Genomic DNA, 22,628 nt, shown 5'->3' with positions numbered 1-22,628 from the left:
GTTATCACCTCCCCAGATATCTGATCAATTGAACCTCTTTTAAAAAACACCAAAATAAAAGTTAAACACTATCTATATAAAAAAAGAATTGATATATTAACTAATTCAATGGTGTTCTCATTGGACAACTATTCCCTGTGCAATAATTTGTTGCTTTTATATAAAGGAAAATGGAAAGCCAAAGTCACATATCCTCTTTCCAATGTTTTGTGTATTGTCTTCCAAATATTACTTTTTCCTCGTCTTTTGTTATTCTGTGCTCATTTATTTATTAAACTTATAGGTTATATTAAAAAAATATTGTATCTATCCGCATTAATGAGACCGATCTGATCAACTATCACTCTCTATCAGTATTAATCAGAGACCAATCCGTTCAGTATATGATCTATACGTTGATCACCAAAGAATTTTGGAATTAGGTTTATAAAATCTTAAAGAAGATTATATAAAAATGTAAGATAATATAAATGCATATTTGAAAAAAAAAACTAAAGCAGAGAAAGACAAACAAAAAGTGCAACTAGGACAAATATGGATTCATCATCATCAATGCACTGAGAAGTATAGGAAACCAACCAAGTTGTTCCACCTTTGCTTCTTGGCCGTTACAAAAACTTTTCTCCAGTAAAATCTCTTCCTCTAGCTGCAGCCTCTCACGCAAACCATGCTTAATCCTCCACGCAACCGCATAATCATTTCTCACCTACCAATTCTCTATGCAACTCTAAATACCTGGCCACAAATTAGCTGAAACCTCTTTAAGTTCTTTACCTGTGTTGTTTATTTGCTTCACTTACTAACTTCCCTCTGTCCAAATTATCCTCTTTGTATACGCAAAAAAATGTCAAAAACATTAAAGTTAGAGTCATCTGATTCAGAAGTACTCTGTGAAGGATGTTCTTCAAAGACTTCTGGATTGAAAGTCTCTGATGGGTGTACATCAAAAACCTTGATGCAAAGCATTGTTCATGAGCTCAAGCTTCAAATGAGAATTGGTTTACCATTGGTGGTTATGAACCTGTTGTGGTTCGGTAAGATAACCACTACATCTATCTTTCTTGGTCATCAAGGTAAGGTTAACCTAGCTGGAGGTTCATTAGGCTTTTCCTTTGCAAACGTTACTGGATTTGCTGTTTTATACGGAATTTCAGCAGCAATGGAACCTATTTGTGGCCAAGCTTTCGGAGCCAAGAATTTCAAGCTTCTCCATAAAACCCTTTTAATGGTAGTGCTCTTGCTTCTCTTGATCTCTATCCCTATATCTCTCTTGTGGCTCAATGTTCACAAGATCCTTATTTCCTTTGGTCTGAAAGAAGAAATCTCCTTCATAGCCAAGAGATATCTCATCTACCTCCTTCCTGATCTACCAGTACTCTCTTTTCTTTGTCCCCTTAAGGCTTATCTAAGCTCACAAGGCGTTACACTCCCCATCATGTACACCACAGCTGCAGCCACTTCTCTTCATATCCCAATCAACATCTTCCTCTCTAGAGCAAAGGGAATACAAGGAGTCGCAATGGCGGTTTGGGTAACCGATCTTATCGTCGTGATTCTTTTAACCGGTTATGTGATAGTCGCTGAGGGATTGAAAGAGAACAAGTGGAAAGAAGTTGGGTGGTTAGACCAAGATTCCCAAGACTGGCTCAAGCTACTCAAGCTTAGTGGACCATGTTGTCTCACCGTGTGCCTTGAGTGGTGGTGCTACGAGATCTTGGTCTTATTAGCCGGGAGGTTACCAAACCCGGTGGAATCAGTATCGGCCTTGATCATAGTTTTCAACTTCGAATACTTGCTTTACGCTGTGATGCTCTCTTTAGGCACGTGCGTGGCTACAAGAGTGTCTAATGAGCTCGGAGCAAATAATCCCAAAGGAGCTTATAGAGCAGCTTACACTACACTAGCTGTGGGTGTTGTCTCGGGATGCGTTGGAGGTTTAGTGATGGTAGCATGTAGAGGTGTTTGGGGGTCTTTGTACGCTCACCATGACCTGATGATCATAAACAGTGTGAAGAAGTTGATGTTGATAATGGCGGTCGTTGAAGTTGTATGCTACCCGATGTTCGTTTGTGGAGAGATTGTTCGTGGGACAGCAAAGCCGTCGCTTGGAATGTATGCGAATCTTGGTGGGTTCTACCTATTGGCTTTGCCCTTGGGGATGAGTTTGGCGTTTAGAGCTAAACTAGGGGTTGAAGGGTTCTTGATAGGTTTTTTGGTTGGAGCTTTTGTCTGTCTCTTGACGTTGCTTATCTTTATTGCAAGGATTGATTGGGAAAAAGAGGCGGGTAAAGCACAGATTCTGACGTGTAACACAGAGGAAGAAGAGAGCCCACAAGATAGGATCTCATAACAAACGTGAGAGAAGTAGCATGATGTCTTACAGATGTTATAATAAGTTCAAGCGTCAAGGAGACACTATTACATGTTTCTTCTTGGTAGAGATCTAGTTTCGAGCAATTGTATATGTAAACTATATATGAATGTAAGGATTTCATCTGAGAAGCAAAAAGTTAAGTCGACTAAAGGACAAGAAACACGCCCACCGTGGGGCTCGAACCCACGACCACAAGGTTAAGAGCCTTCAGCTCTACCAACTGAGATAGACGGGCTTTGTTGTTGGTAATGCATGTAACTGTAGTTTTCAATAAACCAATCTAAAGCACCTTCACAGCTCACGATTGCTTTTCCAGAGGAATATTTTTTTTTTGTCACTGAGATTATATTAAAAGTCAAAAGACTAAATGATTACAAGTGGAAATGTTTAGATGATAACAACCGCATCAGTAACTCTTGACGGTAAGATGAACAAAAGCAGTACAAAAAGCCATAAGATAGAAATGTTAAAGGAAGAGACTTGCTCAAAGAGAAGTAACCCGTAGAAATGATTCTTCACTTGTTTTCTTAAAACGCTTGAGTTAACAAGCTTGAAGTTGTCGGAATCGATGCTAATAAACCCAAACTTGAGAGTTTGGAAAGGGACATGTGATGTGCCCTGAATCAGCAGCAGAAACAAATCAAGAAAGTTTGGTTTTTGGGCTTGAGTTTTAAAAGAGATGAACTTGACGATTTATGAAAATATGTTTATGAACATGTTTCAGCCCAAAAAAAGAAGGGTCCAACAAGAAAATACAAGACATGGTCGAATAATATATCAATCTGACGGCAATCCAGAGCCCGTGGACCATGCAAAAGGACGAGATCAGCCGAAGAGTTTTGCGACCACAAATTCCCGTTTTCGGTCAAAGTCTTGGTCTTTGGTCTTTGGTCTTTGGTCTTTGTTCTTTGGTCAAGTTTTAATATTTATGAGATTACAAGTTTTTAGGTTTTGACTAAACCTTTTGTATGTCTTGCCTATTATATAAAGGCCATTTGATCAATGAAATAAAATAAGTTTTGAGTGTTTATTTTTGGAACTTTGAGAGGGTATCTCACTTTTTTGTTCTTGGTGTGGTTAGCTACAAGTAACTCTCTCTTTCTCGTTGGACAGCTGCGTCACATCCGGCAACAGATCGAGTTTGCTTCCTTGTCGGACCTGTGAGTCATATCAGGCGACAATCAAGCACCTCTGGTAGTATCATTGGGTCATTCCGCAACCCTTTGTGTCACCGTTCAATCCATCAGTTCTCTTCGGAGTTCACCTCTGGTAGTATCATTGGGCATTCCGCAACCCTTTGTGTCACTGTTCATCCCATCAGTTCTCCCTTTTGGCGAGTTCATATCCCTAAATCCGTTTGAGTGATCCTATCCAATCTCAGGACGTATCAAGTGGTATCAGAGCCACTCAACCGGTACTATTTGTTCATTTTTCTCATCTTTCCATCTTCTTCATCCATTTTCTACTTTTCATCTTTTTTTCTAAAAAAAAAAAAAAAAAGAGTCTACGAAAAGCCAATAGATCATTCTATCTGAAGCTAAAGAAAAACAGATTTGAGGGCAAATCTTTTTAAAGAATGAGGGAATGATGTGCCCTGAATCAGCAGCAGAAACAAATCAAGAAAGTTTGGCTTTTGGGCTTGAGTTTTAAAAGAAATGGGCTTGACGATTTATGAAAATATGTTTATGAACATGTTTCAGCCCAAAGAAAGAAGGGTCCAACAAGAAAATACAAGACATGGTCGAATAATATATCAATCTGACGGCAATCCAGAGCCCGTCGACCATGCAAAAGGACGAGATCAGTCGAAGAGTTTTGCGACCACAAATTCCCATTTTCGATCAAAGTCTTGGTCTTTGGTCTTTGATCTTTGTTCTTTGGTCAAGTTTTAATATTTATGAGATTACAAGTTTCTAGGTTTTGACTAAACCTTTTGTATCTCTTACCTATTATATAAAGGCCATTTGATCAATGAAATAAAATAAGTTTTGAGTGTTTATTTTTGGAACCTTGAGAGGGTATCTCACTTTTTGTTCTTGGTGTGGTTAGCTCCAAGTAACTCTCTCTTTCTCGTTGGACCGGTGCGTCACATCCGGCATCATATCGAGTTTGCTTCCTTGTCGGACCTATGAGTCATATCAGGCGACAATCAAGTACCTCTGGTAGTATCATTGGGTCATTCCGCAACCCTTTGTGTCACCGTTCAATCCATCAGTTCTCTTTGGAGTTCACCTCTGGTAGTATCATTGGACCTTCCGCAACCCTTTGTGTCACCGTTCATCCCATCAGTTCTCCCTTTTGGCGAGTTCATATCCCTAAGTCCGTTTGAGTGATCATGTCCAATCTCAGGACGTATCAACATGAATGCTGGTCGAGAAGCTAGCTTTAACCAAACAACCCATTAAACGGACGAGAGCAGCTTTAACACCGACGATGCTAAACAACACAGACATTGCAGGACACTCCTTTACTTCAAATAAAGTGGATGTAACTGAACGGAACATTGAAGGAGTTCGTCCCAGGTTCTCGATGGAACACTGTTGAAAGATTTTGTCTGGCAAGAGCAGCTGAGTGACTCCAGAACCATAGCTAACAGTGATAGGAAAAGGCCTCTTATGCCTAGATTGGATTCTAATCTTCATGAGAAATGGAGCAGAGACTGTGTAGACTCTACTAGCCTGTGATAACTGGAAAATCAGTGAAACAAATGCAAGCATAACATCACTGCTCTGGGCTAGGTGAACCCTGTAAACTGACAGTAAGCTTTAAAAGCATATCCAATCTATTACTATTTTCAATTCTATAATAACATCTTGAGATTAGAGAAATATATTTGAGAATATCTCAATTATAAAATTTCTCTATTCTAGAAATAAAAATAGCAAAATATTTTGGAAATGGTCTAAGTTGTACATACAAAGTCAGGTGTGATTAATTGACGCTAAACCTGATTTTAATTTTTTGATTGACATATACAATATCAAAGTGCCGTGCCCTTTAGGAATCTTCACACAACCCTGTCAAGCGTGATACCATTTGGCTGAAACAACACATTAGATTTTGTGTTTTTCGTGGGAAACAGAGAAGAAATTATTAGACCAAGGAGCAGGATGAAGAACAACGAAACATTTTCATGTCTGGTGACTTTCTCATTCAACAAGCTTCCACTTTCTATCATATTCGGAGGCCCATTTGATATTTTCTGGTTACAACAGGTAAGTGACAAGTGATTATAATATGATTCCTCTTCCTTCTATTTTTTCTCCCCCCATAAAAAAATACAGATAAAAATGAGTTACATATGTTGAAAATTAATATATTAACCAAGAGTGTACGGGAAGAATAATAGGTATAGTAGTTTTGGCTTCTTCAACTATTTCAAACAATGTTTTTGTTGATTGGAAAAACGATATTTCAAAACGAGCCCCAAGATAAAGGACTTCTTATGGAAGGTGGTGAGGAAAGCAATCCCAGTCAGTTCAAACTTGGAAACACGAGGACTCCCAGCCTTCTCCTGTTTGCGCTGTGATGGAAGGGAAGATGATATGCATCTCTTCTCGCACTGTCCTATAGCGAGGCAAGTCTGGGAGCTAGCTCCTCTTATAGCTCCACCGCCCACGACTGTGACTTCTATGGCTGAATTGATAGCTACCCTGCCCCCGCTTACAGTGCTACCACCAACAGGATTATCTACTCCATTCTGGCCTTGGACTTTATGGAACCTGTGGAAGTCTCGTAATAAGCTCTGTTTTGAAAACAGAGTCTTTTCCGCTATGGAAATCATTATCAACTCAATCTCTGATGCCAAGGAATGGCAAGCTGCTCAGCTCACGTCACCAACCCAAACCTGCAACCAGCAGCAGAGGCCCTCAGCGATGCACAAACAACCTCCCACAACCTCCGCCGCATACCGTAATCTGTCATGTTGATGCGGCTTGGAACTCAAGTTCAGAAAACTGTGGAATTGGTTGTGTTTTTTCAGGTTACTCTGCACCTCAGCGCCTCGACACTATCAGTGAGTCTCGTGGCCTTGTATCATCGGCGTTAATGGCTGAAGCCATCGCCATCCGTTCGGCGGTTATGTATGCCGCAGCATCAAATGTGAAATCCCTAATGATTCTGTCAGATTTCCAATCTTTGGTCAAGTTGCTGAAGGAAGGAGGATCTACACCAGCTTTGTTTGGCATTTTGTTTGACATCTACCAGTTTGTTTCTTCTTTTAATGTTGTGTCATTTTCTTATATTCCAAGATTGAGTAATGTTCTAGCTGATGGAGTGGCAAAATCAGTTCTTGTATTGCTTGATATGGCCTCCAGTGTTGGAGTGTAAAACCTTTATGTTTGGTAATGAATGTCAGTTTGATCAAAAAAAAAAAAGGAAAGAACGATATTTTACCAAAGGGAAATAAATACAACTACCAATACAGCAAAATTATTGGAGTACAACCATATGGTTCTTGGTGTTTTGGTAGACAAATAACCTCAAGACACTGATTGTGTCTTGTGAGTGCCATGTGAACTGGAAACACATCCGAGGGAGAGTATGGGCAATCAAATCTCAGTGTAGGGGTTACATCTTAACATTAATTGAGGTGATTTTTCTCAAGTATTTGCCGGCGAATTTGCTAACGCTTTAAAATATAGGACCACATTATACAGATCGATGTATAGGTAGTAGACACGCAATCGAGTCACAGGGAGACACGTGGGCAGAAAACGTAAGATATAAATACGTAATTAGTCTAGATCCATTTCTGTGGAAATCAGGATACCTCTGTATAATCGAAAAAAAAAACGTTAAGTTTTAGTTAACACATGCACTAGATAATACCATTATATTCGCGAAATGTCAAACGTCGGTTTCGAATTTAGACTTTTTCTTTTCATATATATGAACATATTTGAATTTAGGCATTAAAAAGGAATAGAATACAAAAGCTATACTAGTAGAATGGAGGAAGCGTAAAAAGGTGAAAATAGCATATGATAAATGACAAACCAATTAAATGAAAGTCTTTTAACATAACTAACAATTGGTAAATAGATTTCCTTTATTCTTACACCTAAATTAGCGGAGAAATTCAAAAACATAACATAAATAGCAAAATGTTAAAAATATTTAAATAATAACTAAAACCACATCATAATTTTGCTAGTATGCTGGTCATCAATCAAAACATGAATCAAACATGCCTTTAGTTGATTATCCGGAGCATCCCTTTAAGATTGGTATCTTAAATCTGTAAAATATGTAATATATATTTTTCTAACTGTGAAAGTGAAAACTGTAGAGATCCTATGAAATCTAGAGATTTAGTTGTTGTACCTATCCAAAATCTAAATAAAGTTTAATATTAGGAATCAATAAATACAAAGACTATACTCCTAATTTCGGTATAAGTTCGTGATCTGGCAGTTAGTTGTCGCTACGATCACCTGGATCTAATTAGGTTAAGTTCAAAATCTACAAAAATCATCTTGTCTGAGGAATAACTTTTATATGTTATCTTTACTTTTTAAGACAATATGTTGGCTACAGTTATAATATAATGTCTTAACAACGATATATAAAAGCAAAATATTTTATAGTTATACTGATACAAGTAATTAGAAGATGTCATAATCTTCTAAATGTGTGAGTCAATTATTAAGAAAAGTAGATTATAAGAAATTAGCCGGTTCAAATGTCTGAACTTACAAGCCAAGTTATAGTCCCACGCCACACTCTTATCTTTGAAATGTCTTAGACATTTAATATTCTTTTTTTTTTCTCAATACCAGCATACATTCTAAATAAACTAATCACTTAGTAGTCTCAAATGTGAATGGAAGTATATAAATATGAACAAAACATAATCATATAGTTATTTTATTTTTGATTCCTGCAATTCCTACTATTGAGAAAGTGAGAACTGTTGCATACAGTAGACACATGTTCTGTCATTGACCAAATCTTAATCTTTTCTATTGTCCCCACTTTTGTGGTTTCACCACTTACTGCGACGATTGCGGGAATCGTCCGACCCTTTTTTACGAACAACCAAAACAGTCTTTCTTGCTGAAGCCCCTAGCTATGCCATCGATCACACGCTTAAAGAATGCATTTCCGATCTCGGATTCAAGTCTAGATAAACGTAATAGTACGGATAAAATATCAAAAATACGTGTGACTCCAAAAAAAGACAAAGAAAAACACATATCGTTACTACCTGCCACACCTACAAGCACTCAAGCAGACACGAATCATGTTTTCCCATTTAATAAGTCTCGAACCTTCCTTATATTTTCACATGCCAATTTCAACCTCCCAAACCATTGCTTAAATAAATCTTCGTTGCTACATTTTTCATATGAAGTGATAATAATTTAATGGTAACAGAATAACGGTTACGACTTATCATTTATGGCTAGATTTGAGACGGTGAAAATTTATGAATGTCTTGTGCATCTTCTTAAGAAAATAAATAAACCAGCCACGCCGACCAAAGTCGTTCGCATGTCGAAAGGGACACGGGGACCCAATTAATACTTTGACGCGCCTTCGACTAGTCTTAAAGCGAGCCGTTTCTTCTTACCGTGAATACATGATTCTTTCTTCCACCATTTTTCTTCAGTATTTCTTTACCTTTTCAGCATTTCAAGATGTTTTAATTTTTAAATCAAATAAGAAATACCCGCTAATGTTCTTCTGTTATCTCTCCTAGTTTCGGAAAATCTTTTCCTCAAAGGGTTAAATTTGGAAATTCGTATATTAATCTTATTATTTACAAAAGAAAAGAATTACAGAATTTTATAACACTAAAGGTTCAAAACATTTGATTCTCTCTATAATTTTATACCTAAAAGAAAATGTAAACCGTAATGTAATATATGTACATATGAATTTCATATTACTTGATATTTTGCCTTAGTGCACAAAGATTAAAAAACTAGATTTCTCTTAAAAAGTATTTCAAAAATTTAATAAAAAATCACCTAACTAATAATAAAAAGATCGTAAAATCTAATTGGTTGAACAGTTTCCAATAAAATTAAAGTTAACCTTAAAATCTCAAAATTTCATGTAATTTAAACAAAATAATCCTTTTTAAACATATTCTATATTGAAACGGACGAGGAACATTGTTATTTCCCCTTTAAATTACAATATTTGGTTTCTAACACAAGTTACAAGTGCAGTTGAGAAAGAAAAAAACTTACAACTTGAAAATAAACATTTTTTGTCAACAAGTGAATTTAAAATCTTTAGAACCTAAAACTATCTGCATGTGAAATTGTGAACGTGGTGAGATTTGGCGGCAAGACAACCGACTTTCCGCGCAAACCGGAATCATCAACGGCTGTTTGTTGTATTACGTGATTCCCTAGGTCTATCGGCGTTAATTGCCATATGGTTTACATTTACCGTTGACAAAAGCAAGTAAAAATCTACAACTCTCACATGCCACGTTAGTTCCCCGACAGACCAACTAGCCCAAACTCAAAGTGTTCCCTCCCTTGGTTTTAAGGCCAGCCATCCCTCCTATTATTTTTTCTCATTTACTAATTTCGTGAAATAAAACAAAAATTAAATGTCAAAAGTAAAAAGTTAAAAAAGGACGGAAAGGTAAGTAAGAATCCGGAAGGGAGGACAGGAGGCAGAAAGGAACGTGAAGTAAGAGTGAAAATTCTAATGGTTATTTTTTTGAAAAAGGAAAGGGTTAAACTCGGATCAATGATGACACAAGTCTAACCCCCGAGTGGAGGTACATCCCACGGATAGACCTTTTCTTGGGCATTCAAATGAGTCGAAAACAATAACTCATATCCGTGTGGCCGGTAGGATTTGAACATGGGTTCGCCGTATTGGGAATTCTAATGGTTATTTATCTATGGGATCCTCCAATACAGAAGAACAGGTCAGCTCCTGTTTTATTTTTTCTATAAGAGCCGGTCCAACACATCGTTGATATTTTATTAAATATTACCATTAATTTCTTATCCTAATAAATTCTAAAGACACACTTGGAAGTAACTCTATGCCCAGGAGAGAGAAAAAGAGACAGAGTGGTTTTAGAGAGAAAGGGAGACTCTGTAGAAACACATAAATTGTCTTTCGTTGCGCTTTGTTGTTATAATAGCTTTCTCTTAGCATCTGAAGAAGGCGAATAAAGATAGAAAGGGTGTCTCTTGAGATATAGCTTTAAGGATTTGTTCTCTGAAACAAGAAGCAACAAGAAGAAGAATCGAAGGAAAAAACGATGGAGTTATCTGATTGCTCTAATGAATATGAGAAGCTTGTTGTACGGATGAATATGCCCAGGTTTTATTACTCGCTACTTTTTTCTTATAAAGTCACTTTTCTTTTTGATATTATGAAGAAAAATCAAAGATTTTATTACCAGATATTTAATTTTCTTCTTGTAATCAAATCATTCCAAACTTAATTTTTCTGCTAAAAAGAAAATTTATATTCCTTTTTTTACGTTAGTCCTTTCTTTAATCAATTCAGCAATTTCACTAAACAAAAATTAATTAACGTATGATGTGTTTGCTGAAACAAATAAGGTTTTCATGAGTTGATGGAAAAACAAAAGAATCCAACTTGTATGGAAGAAGTCCTTGTCATTTCATGGCTTTGCCGTATACCATTAGTATAATATACAGTAAAATCACAAGTCAATGGCACTTTCAATTTTATTTTTGTATTTTTTTTTGTGTGTTTAGTTGTTTGATTCATACAAAAGAGTGAGGTTAAAGGGTCACTGTCTTTCTGGTCACTTGCAGGGTCGTGATTGACAATGGAGTTTGCCCTAATTCAACTGTCGTCAAGGTTTTTACTCTCACGCAACCTTCCTCTGTTTCTTCCTAGCTATTAGCTTCAAAAATTATTTATATTAAATTATTAATTTTTTTCCTTTTTTTCCGAACTTCAATTTTTTTCCTTTTTTAAAAGATCGATAGCGCAAGAAGCCCAGGGATACTGCTAGAATCTGTACAGCTTCTCACCGATATGAATCTTTGGATTAGGAAAGCTTACATTTCCTCTGACGGAAAATGGAATATGGATGGTAAATATCCCTAATCTTACGGTAATTATACTAATTAAGGAAGTAAAATAAATTATTTGACTCGTTTTTCTTCAGTTTTTCATGTGAGCGATCGTAACGGAAACAAAATAACCGACGAGAACCTAATCCGTTACATTGAAAAGGTAAGAATAAGTTACCATCAACCACACCTTTATCTGTTATTGTTTTTTTTTGTATATTTGTGAACGTTGCTATCGGTATAACAATTTAAGACATTATTAATTTTACTAAACGTTTACAGTCGATCGAGACGTCTCATTACACTAAAAGAGAAGGGTACACCGGTTTAACCGCTCTAGAGCTAACCGGAACCGACAGAGTCGGTTTACTCTCAGAGGTTTTCGCGGTTCTAGCTGATCTTTCATGTGATGTTGTTGAGGCTAAGGCATGGACGCATAACGGGAGGATTGCGTCGATGATCTATGTTAAAGACCGTAACTCAGGTACTCCACTAGACGGAGATTCCGACCGTGTCCAACGTATAGAAGGGCAACTACATAACTTACTAAAAGCAGACGATGGTTACCAAAACGACACGAGGACATGCGTAACTTATGGTGGAAATACACATATGGAAAGGAGGTTGCATCAGAGGATGTTCATGGACCGTGACTACGAGAAGAAGTTTGACTCCGAGACATCTCCGATGGTTTCGGTACAAAATCTTCCGAAACGTGGTTACTCTGTCGTGAATTTGCAGTGCAAAGATCGAATGAAGCTTTTGTTCGACGTTGTTTGCACGTTGACGGATATGGCTTACATTGTATTCCATGCCGCGATTCGAACAGTTGGAGAAACGGCGTTTTTGGAATTCTATGTGAGACATAGTGATGGGAACCCGGTTAATTCAGAACCGGAGAGACAACGTTTGATCCAATGTTTACAAGCCGCAATTGAAAGAAGGACGGTTAAGGTATGATGAAGCAACAAACCATTTCTTATCCGGTTAAATGAATACAAACCCTATCAATTTAGTAGCTGTTTTGTTTTACCTTTATGCAGGGTGTAAGATTGGAGTTATGCACGGCGGATAGACCAGGATTGTTAGCGGAAGTAACACGAATATTGAGGGAGAATGGATCAAGCATTGCTAGAGCCGAGATATCGACTAAAGACGGTATAGCCAAGAATGTGTTCTATGTGACAGATGCAAATGGCAACCTTATTGATCCCGAGATAATCAAATCTATTAGAGAAAAGATTGGGATCAATGATCTAAGTGTTAAAGAACAGTTCCCGATCAGTTGCCGAGATGAAGTTGAGAAGGAACATCAACAAGAACCGCAAAATCACCAAGGACACAATGGAGGAGGGACGGTGTTGGTTTCACTTGGGAGCTTGGTGATGAGAAATCTATACCAATTGGGTTTGATCAAATCATATTTTTAGGAAAACTAAGCCGGGTTACCTACCTGTCCAAATATACCAATTCATTAGTGTTTGTTTTGTTATTAACCCACGCGGTTGAATTGGTGTATTTGGATCACAGATAGTGAAACGGTATTGTATTTAGTTTGGGGTGGGTGGCAAGTTTGGTATTGTTGTTGTACGTAATGAAGGTGGGAAGTTAGTTAAAAATTTGTTGGTCGGTCTTCATGTTGGACCAATAGGTAGTAGAAGGATGTTAGATTGTTAGGTCTTCGTACATTTACTATTTTATATGTACAGATAATATATAATGGTTGTTATTAGATCATTAGCTTGTAAGTCAGTGTATTATTTGTAGTCGTGTAGATAATAATTTAGTTATGGGTTAGTTTTACGCAAGGAGACATACTGGTCCTACATGTGTAATCTATTCGATTAGTTTGATTTGTTTTATGAATCTCGGTTTCATGTGATCTTAGCATGTTTGTAAAAGACTAATTATATTTCTTCAAGATGAAGATAATTGCTTTACATTTGACCTATAAACCATTTAAAAAAAAAGAACTATGGTTTAAGACCTATTGGCCATAGACGTGCGTCTCCATGACGTAACATCCACGTATGTTTATGACAAGTACGATGATGCATTAAAATCCTAACTCCATTGATTCATTTGCTCAAATATAAATTTCTTTTTTTTTTTTGCAAAAAAAGTTCTCTCGAATATAAATTTCATTTCGTTTAAATTTATAATAACACACCACATACGGAATACTAAAAGGGAATTTTCTTTTTGGCTTTTGTTTAAGAGAAAGACATTATGCCACACATGGATAAAAAAGTTTAAATTTCAAATATTGGGTTTTCTTACATACGATGTTGATTATCTGATAAAATAAGAATTAGGATTAAAAAATAGCACCAGAAATACTCTATAAAATCATCAAAGAAAAATATACAATATACATTTAAAATGATATAACTAATGAATAAAGAGAAATCATAAAAATAAAATAAATACGAGTTGATGTATATGGCATAGATGAAACTAAATTTAACATGAGATTAGTTATTTTTTTAAAAAATGGCATTGATATTACCACTTCTGAAAAAGAAGGCAGCAAATTTGAAAACTGAAGGAAGTTAAAATAAACAATTGAAAATTGAAGAATCGCACTCATCATCTGCATTTTTTGTGTGTACATGAGTTCCCTATGAACTAGTTCATAAAAAGAATAAACAATCGAATAAGAAGTTAAGAGAACCTAACTAATCAATTTTTTTTTTTAATTTTTATGTATATATTAAATACAAATGTTTTATCAAAAACTTCGTACGAAAACATTATAGAGAGAACATTTGGAAACCATTTGCATCTACTCAGGACTACATCTACTAAATACTATTACTAGGTCTTAGTAAAACAAAGCAGAATTGGAAATTTGTAACTTGAGGATGTTATAAGAAATAAAATTTGAAGTTAGCATAGATTTTATTTTATTTTGTCACAGAAAGTTAGCATAGAATTAAAAGACAGTATTTATGTAACTGTTTTCTTACACTATTTACGTTTGTGTGTGCGCTAAACTCAACTTGTATATATATATATTTCTTTTTTTCAACTTGTATATATTAGAAAACAAACAGTGATAAAACAGGGAAGAGAAAGAAAAACAAAAAAAACTCTGCAGGCCACCTTTATCTTTTATAAATAATTTTAAATATGAAAAATTCAAATTATTAGATATAAGTACCCACTTTCAGTTTGGACTTGTACTTTTAAAAATTATCTAAATAAAATAATAGTGGAAAAAAAAAGTACCCACTTTCAGTTTCTCAACTTATTCTATTTATTATTTATGATTCTTTTTAATTTATTAATATTACTCCCATCGGATTCCAGCTAGAACACGAATTTCTATATATGCCACCAAATATTACTTTCTCCAAGTTAAAAAATATAAATTTATTGTGGAGGTTGTATCATATAACGCTATACTAAATACATTTCCTTTTCACGAAAAATATTTTATTTTCGAGATTACTTAATTTATTCAGTATTAAATTATAAACGGACAGACAAGGAAAAAGTTAGGAAGGAATGAACACAAATCTTGAAACAAAATATATTAAAATATGTTAAAACGCTTTTAAAATCTTGATATTTCTAAATTCAATCAAATATATTAATTTCTTTAGTTTCATCTAAACCACACAGCATAAATAAATCTAATTTTCTCCACTTTCCTCTCAAACACTTCCTAATTTCATCCTAATAATTTCCAGTCTTTAATTCTTATAAATAACAAGAAAAATATTTTCTGGATAATTTCTTCCTCCTTGAATTTCTATCATAGTCTACTTTTAAAGAAAAAAAATATTCTTGTTCTTACTTTGATATTGCTTGTTTAATTTGTCGAATGGTTTAAGCTTAAAGATTTAGAAAATTAAATCTTCTTAAATACAAGAGAAAAATTTATTCGTCCTTCATATGGAGACTACCGGAGAAGTTGTTAAGACAACCGGCGGGAGCAACGATGGCCTTACAGTGGCGAGATCCAACGCGCCGTCGGACTTTCACACGGCTCCAAGGTCAGAAACTTCAAATCCACCTCCAACCTCCGTAGCTCCTCCACCTCCGCCGCCTCAAAACTCCTTAGCTCCGACCGCGCCACCGTCGACAGCGGAAGGCTTTCCCAGCGGACCGATGAAGAAGAAGCGTGGACGTCCTAGAAAGTACGGACACAACGGAGCGGCGGTGACACTATCGCCGAATCCAATATCTTCAGCCGCACCAACGACTTCTCACGTCATCGATTTTTCAGCAGCAGAGAAACGTGGCAAAGTGAAACCAACAACTGCAAGCTCCTTTGTCAGGACAAATCACCAAGTTGAGAACTTAGGTAATAATGTTTTTTTAAAATACTTGAAATCTTTTTTTTTTGTCTTAAATCGTGTTACTGAATCTGAGTTCTCGTGACTTACAAAGTTGAAAAGAGAGTTTTTGGGATCTTTCTGAAACATGCAAAGAAAACTTTTATTACAAGTGGGACCTCTTTAACTCAACACAACCTTTTTGTCCGTACATACATGGCCATCTACTTATACGTATACTACATGTATTTGTTGTGGTTTTGATTTTTGAAGGTGAGTGGGCTCCTTCATCGGCCGTCGGCGCTAATTTCACGCCTCATATAATTACGGTGAACGCAGGCGAGGTCAGGAGAATATATATATATTTTTATTTTTATATATAAGTATTTATATTGTTAATGGAAAGTGATGATGATTATGGTGGTTAACTTTAGGACGTAACGAAGAGGATAATATCGTTTTCTCAGCAAGGGGCTCTCGCTATTTGCGTTCTCTGCGCTAACGGTGTCGTTTCAAGCGTTACACTTCGTCAGCATGATTCATCTGGCGGTACGTTGACATACGAGGTATGGCTTCAAGCTTAATCCCTCTCTTCGAATATGTGAAAAAAAAAACTGAGAGGCAACGAACACAAACTTATGTAATAAACCGACTCGGTTTTGTCATATTAAGACAACAAACGTGAAATCGAAAACCGAACAAAAACCAAAAACGGTCTAGACTTAATTAGATTATATATCTATAATTCTCTTTTTTTTCATGTCACGTTACTTGATCTTGACGGTTGCTTCTCTGTTTTTTTCATTTAATTCAAGGGTCGGTTTGAGATACTATCACTGTCGGGATCATTCATGCCAGCTGACTCGGACGGGACACGAAGCAGAACAGGTGGAATGACAGTGTCGTTAGCTAGTCCTGATGGACGTGTAGTGGGAGGTGGGGTCGCTGGCTTGCTGGTTGCAGCCACTCCTATCCAGGTGGTCCTAGGAAGCTTCATAGCTGGAACAAATCACCAAGAACAGAATCCGAGGAAGCAGCACAACCACAACTTCCCGTCGTCTCCAATGCCTCCTCCTCTACAGATGGGTACATGGACACCACAACAACACAAGGAGCATGACTTTAACATCACTCTATAACTTGATTTCACAACTTTCTTGGATGTACTAGTTAGTTGAAGTTGTTATACTAAACCGAGATCAATTGATTTGAACCATCAACCCAACTACACCCAAGCGTCTTACGCAGTTTCTTCTCTTCCATCATCGCTCTCACACTTCTCGCATCGTCCCATCTACCAACAGACGTATATATATTAGCAAGATGAGAAAGATAACCAGAAGGATCACTCTCCAGCTCAACGCAGTGTCTACACGCTATCTCCCCAAACTCAACGCTGTTATGTAACCCACTAGCTAAAAGCAAGGCTCCCCAAACTCCAGCGTTCGGCTGCATCGGCATACTCTTTATCACCTCATACGCTTCCTCTAGCCTCCCTGCTCGTCCCAACATATCCACCATCACCCCGTAATGATCACCCGAAGGCTCCACGTTGTGTTCTTTCATCGAGTCGAAGCATTTGTAGCCGTCTTGAACACGGCCTGAATGGCTACACGCTGATAACAGTCCCGTGAACGTTACTTGATTCGGAGTGATCTTCTTGTCGACCATCTCTCGAAACAAACGGTTTGCTTCTGCGGCTAAACCGTTTATCCCGCACCCCGTGATCATAGCCGAGTAAGAAACTGTATCCTTCTTGTTTAGACCGTTGAACAGTTTAAACGCCTTGTCAAACTCTCCACCTTTCATGTAAAGATCGATCAGAGAAGTACTCAAAAGATCATCCGTTTCGATCCCATGTTCCGTTACGTACGTCTCAACCCACGTACCAAAACTCGTATCACCCAACTGAGAACTAGCCGAGACAACGCTCGAGAGCGTGATCTCATCAGGCTGAACACCTGAGTTACTCTCAAGCATCCGAGAGAACAGCTTCAGAGCCTCCTCCGCCTTCCCGTTCTGAGCATAACAAGCTATCATCGCGTCGTAAACGAGCTTCTCCTTCTTGGACATCTGTCCGAAAACCTCCTCAGCAGACTCGACATCTCCGGACTTCGCGTACCCTGAGATCATTGTGATCCAAGAGACGCTGCTCTTCTGCGGCATCGCGTCGAAGTAGGTCCTCGCTAGCTCCGTTTCGCCGCAGCTCATATACCCACCGATCAAAACGTTCCAAGAAGCAGAGCTTTTCGAAGGCATGGCGAGAAACAAAGCACGTGCGCTGCACATGTCTCCTCTTTTAGCATAGAGGGAGATGATTAGATTCCACGAGACCGCGTCCTTCTCAGGAATATCGTCGAACACCTTGCGAGCTTCCTCTAGTTCCCCGCTCTCTAGATACCCCTGCAAAAGCGAGTTCCAAGAAACCGTGTTCTTCTTCTTGTTACCGATCTCATCGAAAGCCTTCTTCGCCATGTCGACGAACCCGAGCCTCGAGTACAAACCGACAAGACCTGTCTGAACATACAGGCATCCGCAAAGCCCGGTCTTAATAGCCTGAGCATGAACAGAGTTACCATCAATCATCCTCTCTATCTTACCACAAGCTCTCAGCGCTGAAGTCACGGCGTGTGAGCTCGGAGGAACACCGGAGTTGTTCATCTCGATGTACGAGTTAACAGCTTCTTTGAACTTCCTATGCTGGCTCAAGAACCTGACGAGACATCCCCACGAGAAAGTGGAGACCTTTGAGCTCTGAATCCCCTTGAGGAGGATTCGTTTGAGGTAGCTCACGGCGTCTCGAGAGAAGTGTTTTGTGAAGTGGAGCGTTTGGTGGATTAAGATGGGCTCGAGATGGTTGCGGCGGTTCAAGAGTAGCTGAGCATGGACTTGCTTGGTCTGTTCAAGTGCTAAGCTTTTGTGAAGGAGGAATCTCAGCCTAGAATCCATCATCGGAGAAGCTTTGCGACGGCGTCTTCTCTGTTGTATAAAACCTGATTGTGTTTTTTGGCTGCTTGCAAACACTCTGACTCAGGCAGAGGCTTTACTGTCTCAGTTTTTTTTTCCCTGTTTGCAACCCAAATTGCTAATAATTTTCTTTCTCTCAATTAATTGAAAACATTTCATCCATATTCCAATTTTTCAAATTTTTATCTCATAACATAGATAAACAAACTAACACATTAGAATTACATAAATAGAACGCTTATCAAAACTTTCTTCTTTGTTTTGTGTCCTTTGGTTGGTTTAGTTTTCAGAGATTTCTTGTCTTTCCGTTGGCTTTGTTAACCGGGATTAGTCATAATTGTTCACCGGTTCATCCAATCATTATCCATTTTCTTGATAAAATCATATGATATTTCATCAAAGAGTAGCAGCAAAAGCATGGTCAACTTACTGCTTATTTATATTGTTCACTATTTAGCAAGTATAGAGTTTGAGTTACAAACCAATACCGGTTTTTACTTACAAATACATATGTAACAATCTATATGAAGAAAATATAGTACAGTTTTATAAAATAATAAACTGTTCTTACTCTATGAGATCATCGGGAGCAACACAAACTAAATATAATGTGCCACGCTCGAAAGTATAGTGTAGTATGGTTAAACCTCATTGCGTACATACCAATATGTTCCATAACTTTCTCGTTCGCCTCAAGATTTTCCCAATAAACTGAGCTATACACGATTCAATCAAGTTAGACGACGGAATAAGACTCGTTCTCACCGGTGAGATCCCGGCGAAACAAACTCCGGTTTCATGAGCTCTCTTTCTAAGGTAGAAGCTTCTACTTCCTATTTCTCCGATTATTTCTCTTTTATCCAAACCTGAGAAATTTACATTAAACTATCTATATTTTAATATTTCATATCAGTTCAATTATGTGGGGAAAAAAAAGCTAAAATCATCAGCTCAAGTAACCTTTTCTTAGTATAGGTTATAGCTCATGAATTATGATGCCTTTCTTTTACATGATCCATGAGTGTGATTTAAAAAATACCTGATTGTTGGACGTTAAGCACAAACTAGATAGTCTAGTACATATATATTATCGAACTAACTATATATCAAACTGAAAACAATTAGTTTTTGTTTTCAGCCAAAACTTTATTTGGTGAAACTTTTAAAGAGTGTTGTCTATAGCTTACACTGGATGCTGAAATGAGAATGATGCAATTCAAAAGCAGCGCCTTGATCGAGTTTTGGTGTTCGTCCTTCTTTGCAATACTTGTCCAGGACGAGTTTAATAGTTTCTTCGACGCTGCAACTCAATTTAACCATTGTTCGTACAGGTCCAGGACTTCCTTCAACTGCTACGTTGATTACTACTTTTCTTGCTTCTCCTTTATTACCCTAAATAAATTATGTCCAAAAGAGCAGCTTTGAGGGGTAAACCGCAACATTTGAATATATTAGGTATTAATAACAGAATCTAAAACCTTGTGGACTATATAAAGAAATGTAGTTTTACAGAATTGACGTCATGAGTTTTGACTTGAAAACTAGTAAAACAGAAATGAGAGAGAAACAGAGTCTCTAACCTCTTGATTGGTCGGAAATGGAGACGACGGCGAAGACAAGCCTAACAACGACGCAGAAGAAGCGAAAACCTCAGAGCGAATCCTTGGCAAGTAGGCGATCGGGTCTGATTCTTCCGTCGGTAAACAGCTCATCGCCAAGGATGGTCGCCGCATGCAGCTACCGTCTCCGTCACGGCGACGATTGAGATTGGAATCTGAAAGGCTTCGCTCGAAAACCTGACTAGTATATTTCGAGCGATGCTTATCAAAAACGTATCGGGACGCCATGCCTTTCGTCCTGAGGCTATGACCTCCGTTTCCGACAGGGACCGGAACTCTCCTCCGGTGAGTCGAATCTGACATTTTGGTGAATTAATATGAGTTTGCTTGAGGAGAAGGAAGAAGAATGAAGCTGAGAGGCTTTGGTGGGTTGCTTGGCAAAGAAGCGAACTGAGGGATTCTCTCTGCTTTACCCTTCTTTTATTTATTTATTTGTTGTTTATAATGTTTTTTTTCAGTAGATAGTTTTGCATAGAAGTAAGTGACTTTTAGCATTTTCAATTCCCAGCCGACCAAAAAAAATCCGACTAAAGGTAATTCAGACGTGGTTCTTCTACTATGATATTCATTGTTACGTTTACAGAAATAATATTTTTTGAGAATAATTATTTATTATTATTTTCTCGACCTATAACTATTATATGATATCCTATCATTATTCTTACGTATTGTTTAACTAAATTAATATGGAAATGCGTATATAATGGTTGCATTGTATTTAAGAAGACTGTAGCAAAAACTATTACTAAAAGATGATAGATTTATGAAGCCAAAACATTTAAATTTTCTGTAATAAAAGGCGTTAAAAGTAATACTACAGTTTTGGATCACTGGATAGTATAGAAGATTACTTCAGAGTCTCTTACTTTTTCACAATCCAAAAGTGTTTATACAGGGAACAAAACTCTTGGATTTGTAGAAATTTGACACGTTAGTCAATAAAACGAGAAACCCAAACAAATTTCGTGAAACCAAACCCTATAACCAAAGTGATAAATATTTTTTTCTGCAGTAAAGTTATAAATAAGCATATACAGAGAGACTTAATTCTCATGTATTTTTATGAAAGTACTATTAGTGATGGGCCTAACTCACACCCAAAAGCTAGCTCAAGAGTGGAGGATTGCCCAATCACATATATATTGCCCAAGGATCACATCATTAAACGATGTGGGACATTCTAATAGCCCCTCTCGAGATGTGGGTGGGAAACGGTCCAACACGGAAACAGCCCAAGCCCAACATCTCGGACATACCACAGCAAGATGGACCATTTTTATAGGCTACATAGATAGATAACTATTTATATGGGAAATCATCTGCTGGGCTTTCACCATGGGCTCTGATACCATATTAGTGATGGACCTAACTCACACCCAAAAGCTAGCTCAAGAGTGGAGGATTGTCCAATCACATATATATTGCCCAAGGATCACATTATTAAACGATGTGGGACATTCTAATAAGTACTACTGACTAAAGGATATAATACTAAACTCATACACTAAAATCAATTAATAAGATTGTTTAGACCAAAACAAAATAAAATGAATTAAGATTTATTAACGTCCAGAATAACATTAGTCTTGTGTGGCTAAGATTGGTCCGAGGTTTGCTTTCAACTTTCTCATTGTTTAAAGAACTTTTAGGCGTGTTGTTAAGTCATCAATGTGTTGGTGTCGTCGACTCTTAAGCTTGATAAAGAGGCGCATCTGGGTCACATCTCTTATTCCATACGCACTCACGTTCACGCGTAGCACACTTGGTTTTTTCAGTTTCCACCGTGTATTACAAGTTTACAAATTAGAACAACCGTTTGTTTTACATTTAAATACACTTTAATTTCATGGCTAAAGTTGAAGACTTTAAAATTTTAAATGTAACGTCACGTTTCGTGATGTAGTACAATTTATATTAACTACTAGGTAGTAACCCGCGCCTTGCGCGGGATGAGATGGTTAGATCAGCAATTTTTCGAAAATATTAGAAAGTATATAAATATAGTTTGGAATTTGGGTTTTGTGTGTTTTTTTGTGTTTAATCTCGGTGGTGCTGATTTTACGGTATAGACGTCACTGAGATAGAAACATATATAAATCATTTACTTGAGTGACATGTAAAAATTTACTGGAACATAAGAGTAAACACAAAACATGTTACCTGGCAACTGCGAAAGCATGTAATCATTTATTTTATCCACTTCATCATTTCTGGGAGTGAGAATGGCTCGGTGTCTATACAAATCCTTAACTGTTGAGGTTTGAAAAGCTTGTCCATAAACTTCTTTTTCCATAGTCTCAATAGTTTATACATATCACCGGTGTGATTTATCTTACAATAATTCATTTGCAAGAAC

The 22,628-nt window shown here is 37.2% G+C and overlaps 4 protein-coding genes and 1 non-coding gene across 5 annotated transcripts; 3 read left to right on the top strand and 2 right to left on the bottom strand.

The window, feature by feature from the left end:
* Window positions 1-417: 417 nt before the first annotated feature.
* On the top strand, window positions 418-2,711 carry LOC108841114 (protein DETOXIFICATION 56). Its single transcript, XM_018613897.2, has one exon. It carries the CDS (start codon window positions 845-847, stop codon window positions 2,348-2,350), a length of 1,506 nt encoding a protein of 501 aa, XP_018469399.1. The 5' UTR covers window positions 418-844; the 3' UTR covers window positions 2,351-2,711.
* On the bottom strand, window positions 2,537-2,609 carry TRNAK-CUU (transfer RNA lysine (anticodon CUU)). The gene has a single exon. It is a non-coding gene; the product is annotated as a tRNA-Lys (tRNA).
* A 7,565-nt stretch (window positions 2,712-10,276) lies between the features above and the next one.
* LOC108825723 (ACT domain-containing protein ACR7) lies at window positions 10,277-13,281 on the top strand. The gene is made up of 6 exons (XM_018599073.2): window positions 10,277-10,675; window positions 11,140-11,185; window positions 11,309-11,423; window positions 11,499-11,566; window positions 11,686-12,357; window positions 12,447-13,281. The coding sequence occupies exons 1-6, from the start codon at window positions 10,614-10,616 to the stop codon at window positions 12,831-12,833; spliced, it is 1,350 nt and encodes a 449-aa protein (XP_018454575.1). The 5' UTR covers window positions 10,277-10,613; the 3' UTR covers window positions 12,834-13,281.
* A 1,741-nt stretch (window positions 13,282-15,022) lies between these two features.
* LOC108816596 (AT-hook motif nuclear-localized protein 2) lies at window positions 15,023-16,893 on the top strand. The gene is made up of 4 exons (XM_018589166.2): window positions 15,023-15,715; window positions 15,960-16,030; window positions 16,121-16,252; window positions 16,502-16,893. Exons 1-4 carry the CDS (start codon window positions 15,304-15,306, stop codon window positions 16,823-16,825), a joined length of 939 nt encoding a protein of 312 aa, XP_018444668.2. The 5' UTR covers window positions 15,023-15,303; the 3' UTR covers window positions 16,826-16,893.
* On the bottom strand, window positions 16,302-20,678 carry LOC108816608 (pentatricopeptide repeat-containing protein At4g22760). Its single transcript, XM_018589174.2, is given in 4 exon segments — window positions 16,302-18,646; window positions 19,301-19,519; window positions 19,841-20,045; window positions 20,234-20,678. Coding segments are annotated over 4 exon segments (2,538 nt in total). The 5' UTR covers window positions 20,576-20,678; the 3' UTR covers window positions 16,302-16,874.
* Window positions 20,679-22,628: the final 1,950 nt, after the last annotated feature.

This window comes from Raphanus sativus, chromosome 2 (genome assembly GCF_000801105.2).
Source record: "Raphanus sativus cultivar WK10039 chromosome 2, ASM80110v3, whole genome shotgun sequence".
Taxonomy (NCBI): domain Eukaryota; kingdom Viridiplantae; phylum Streptophyta; class Magnoliopsida; order Brassicales; family Brassicaceae; genus Raphanus; species Raphanus sativus.
Note: the sequence above shows the minus strand (reverse complement) of the source record. Positions and strands in the feature narration are given on the sequence as shown.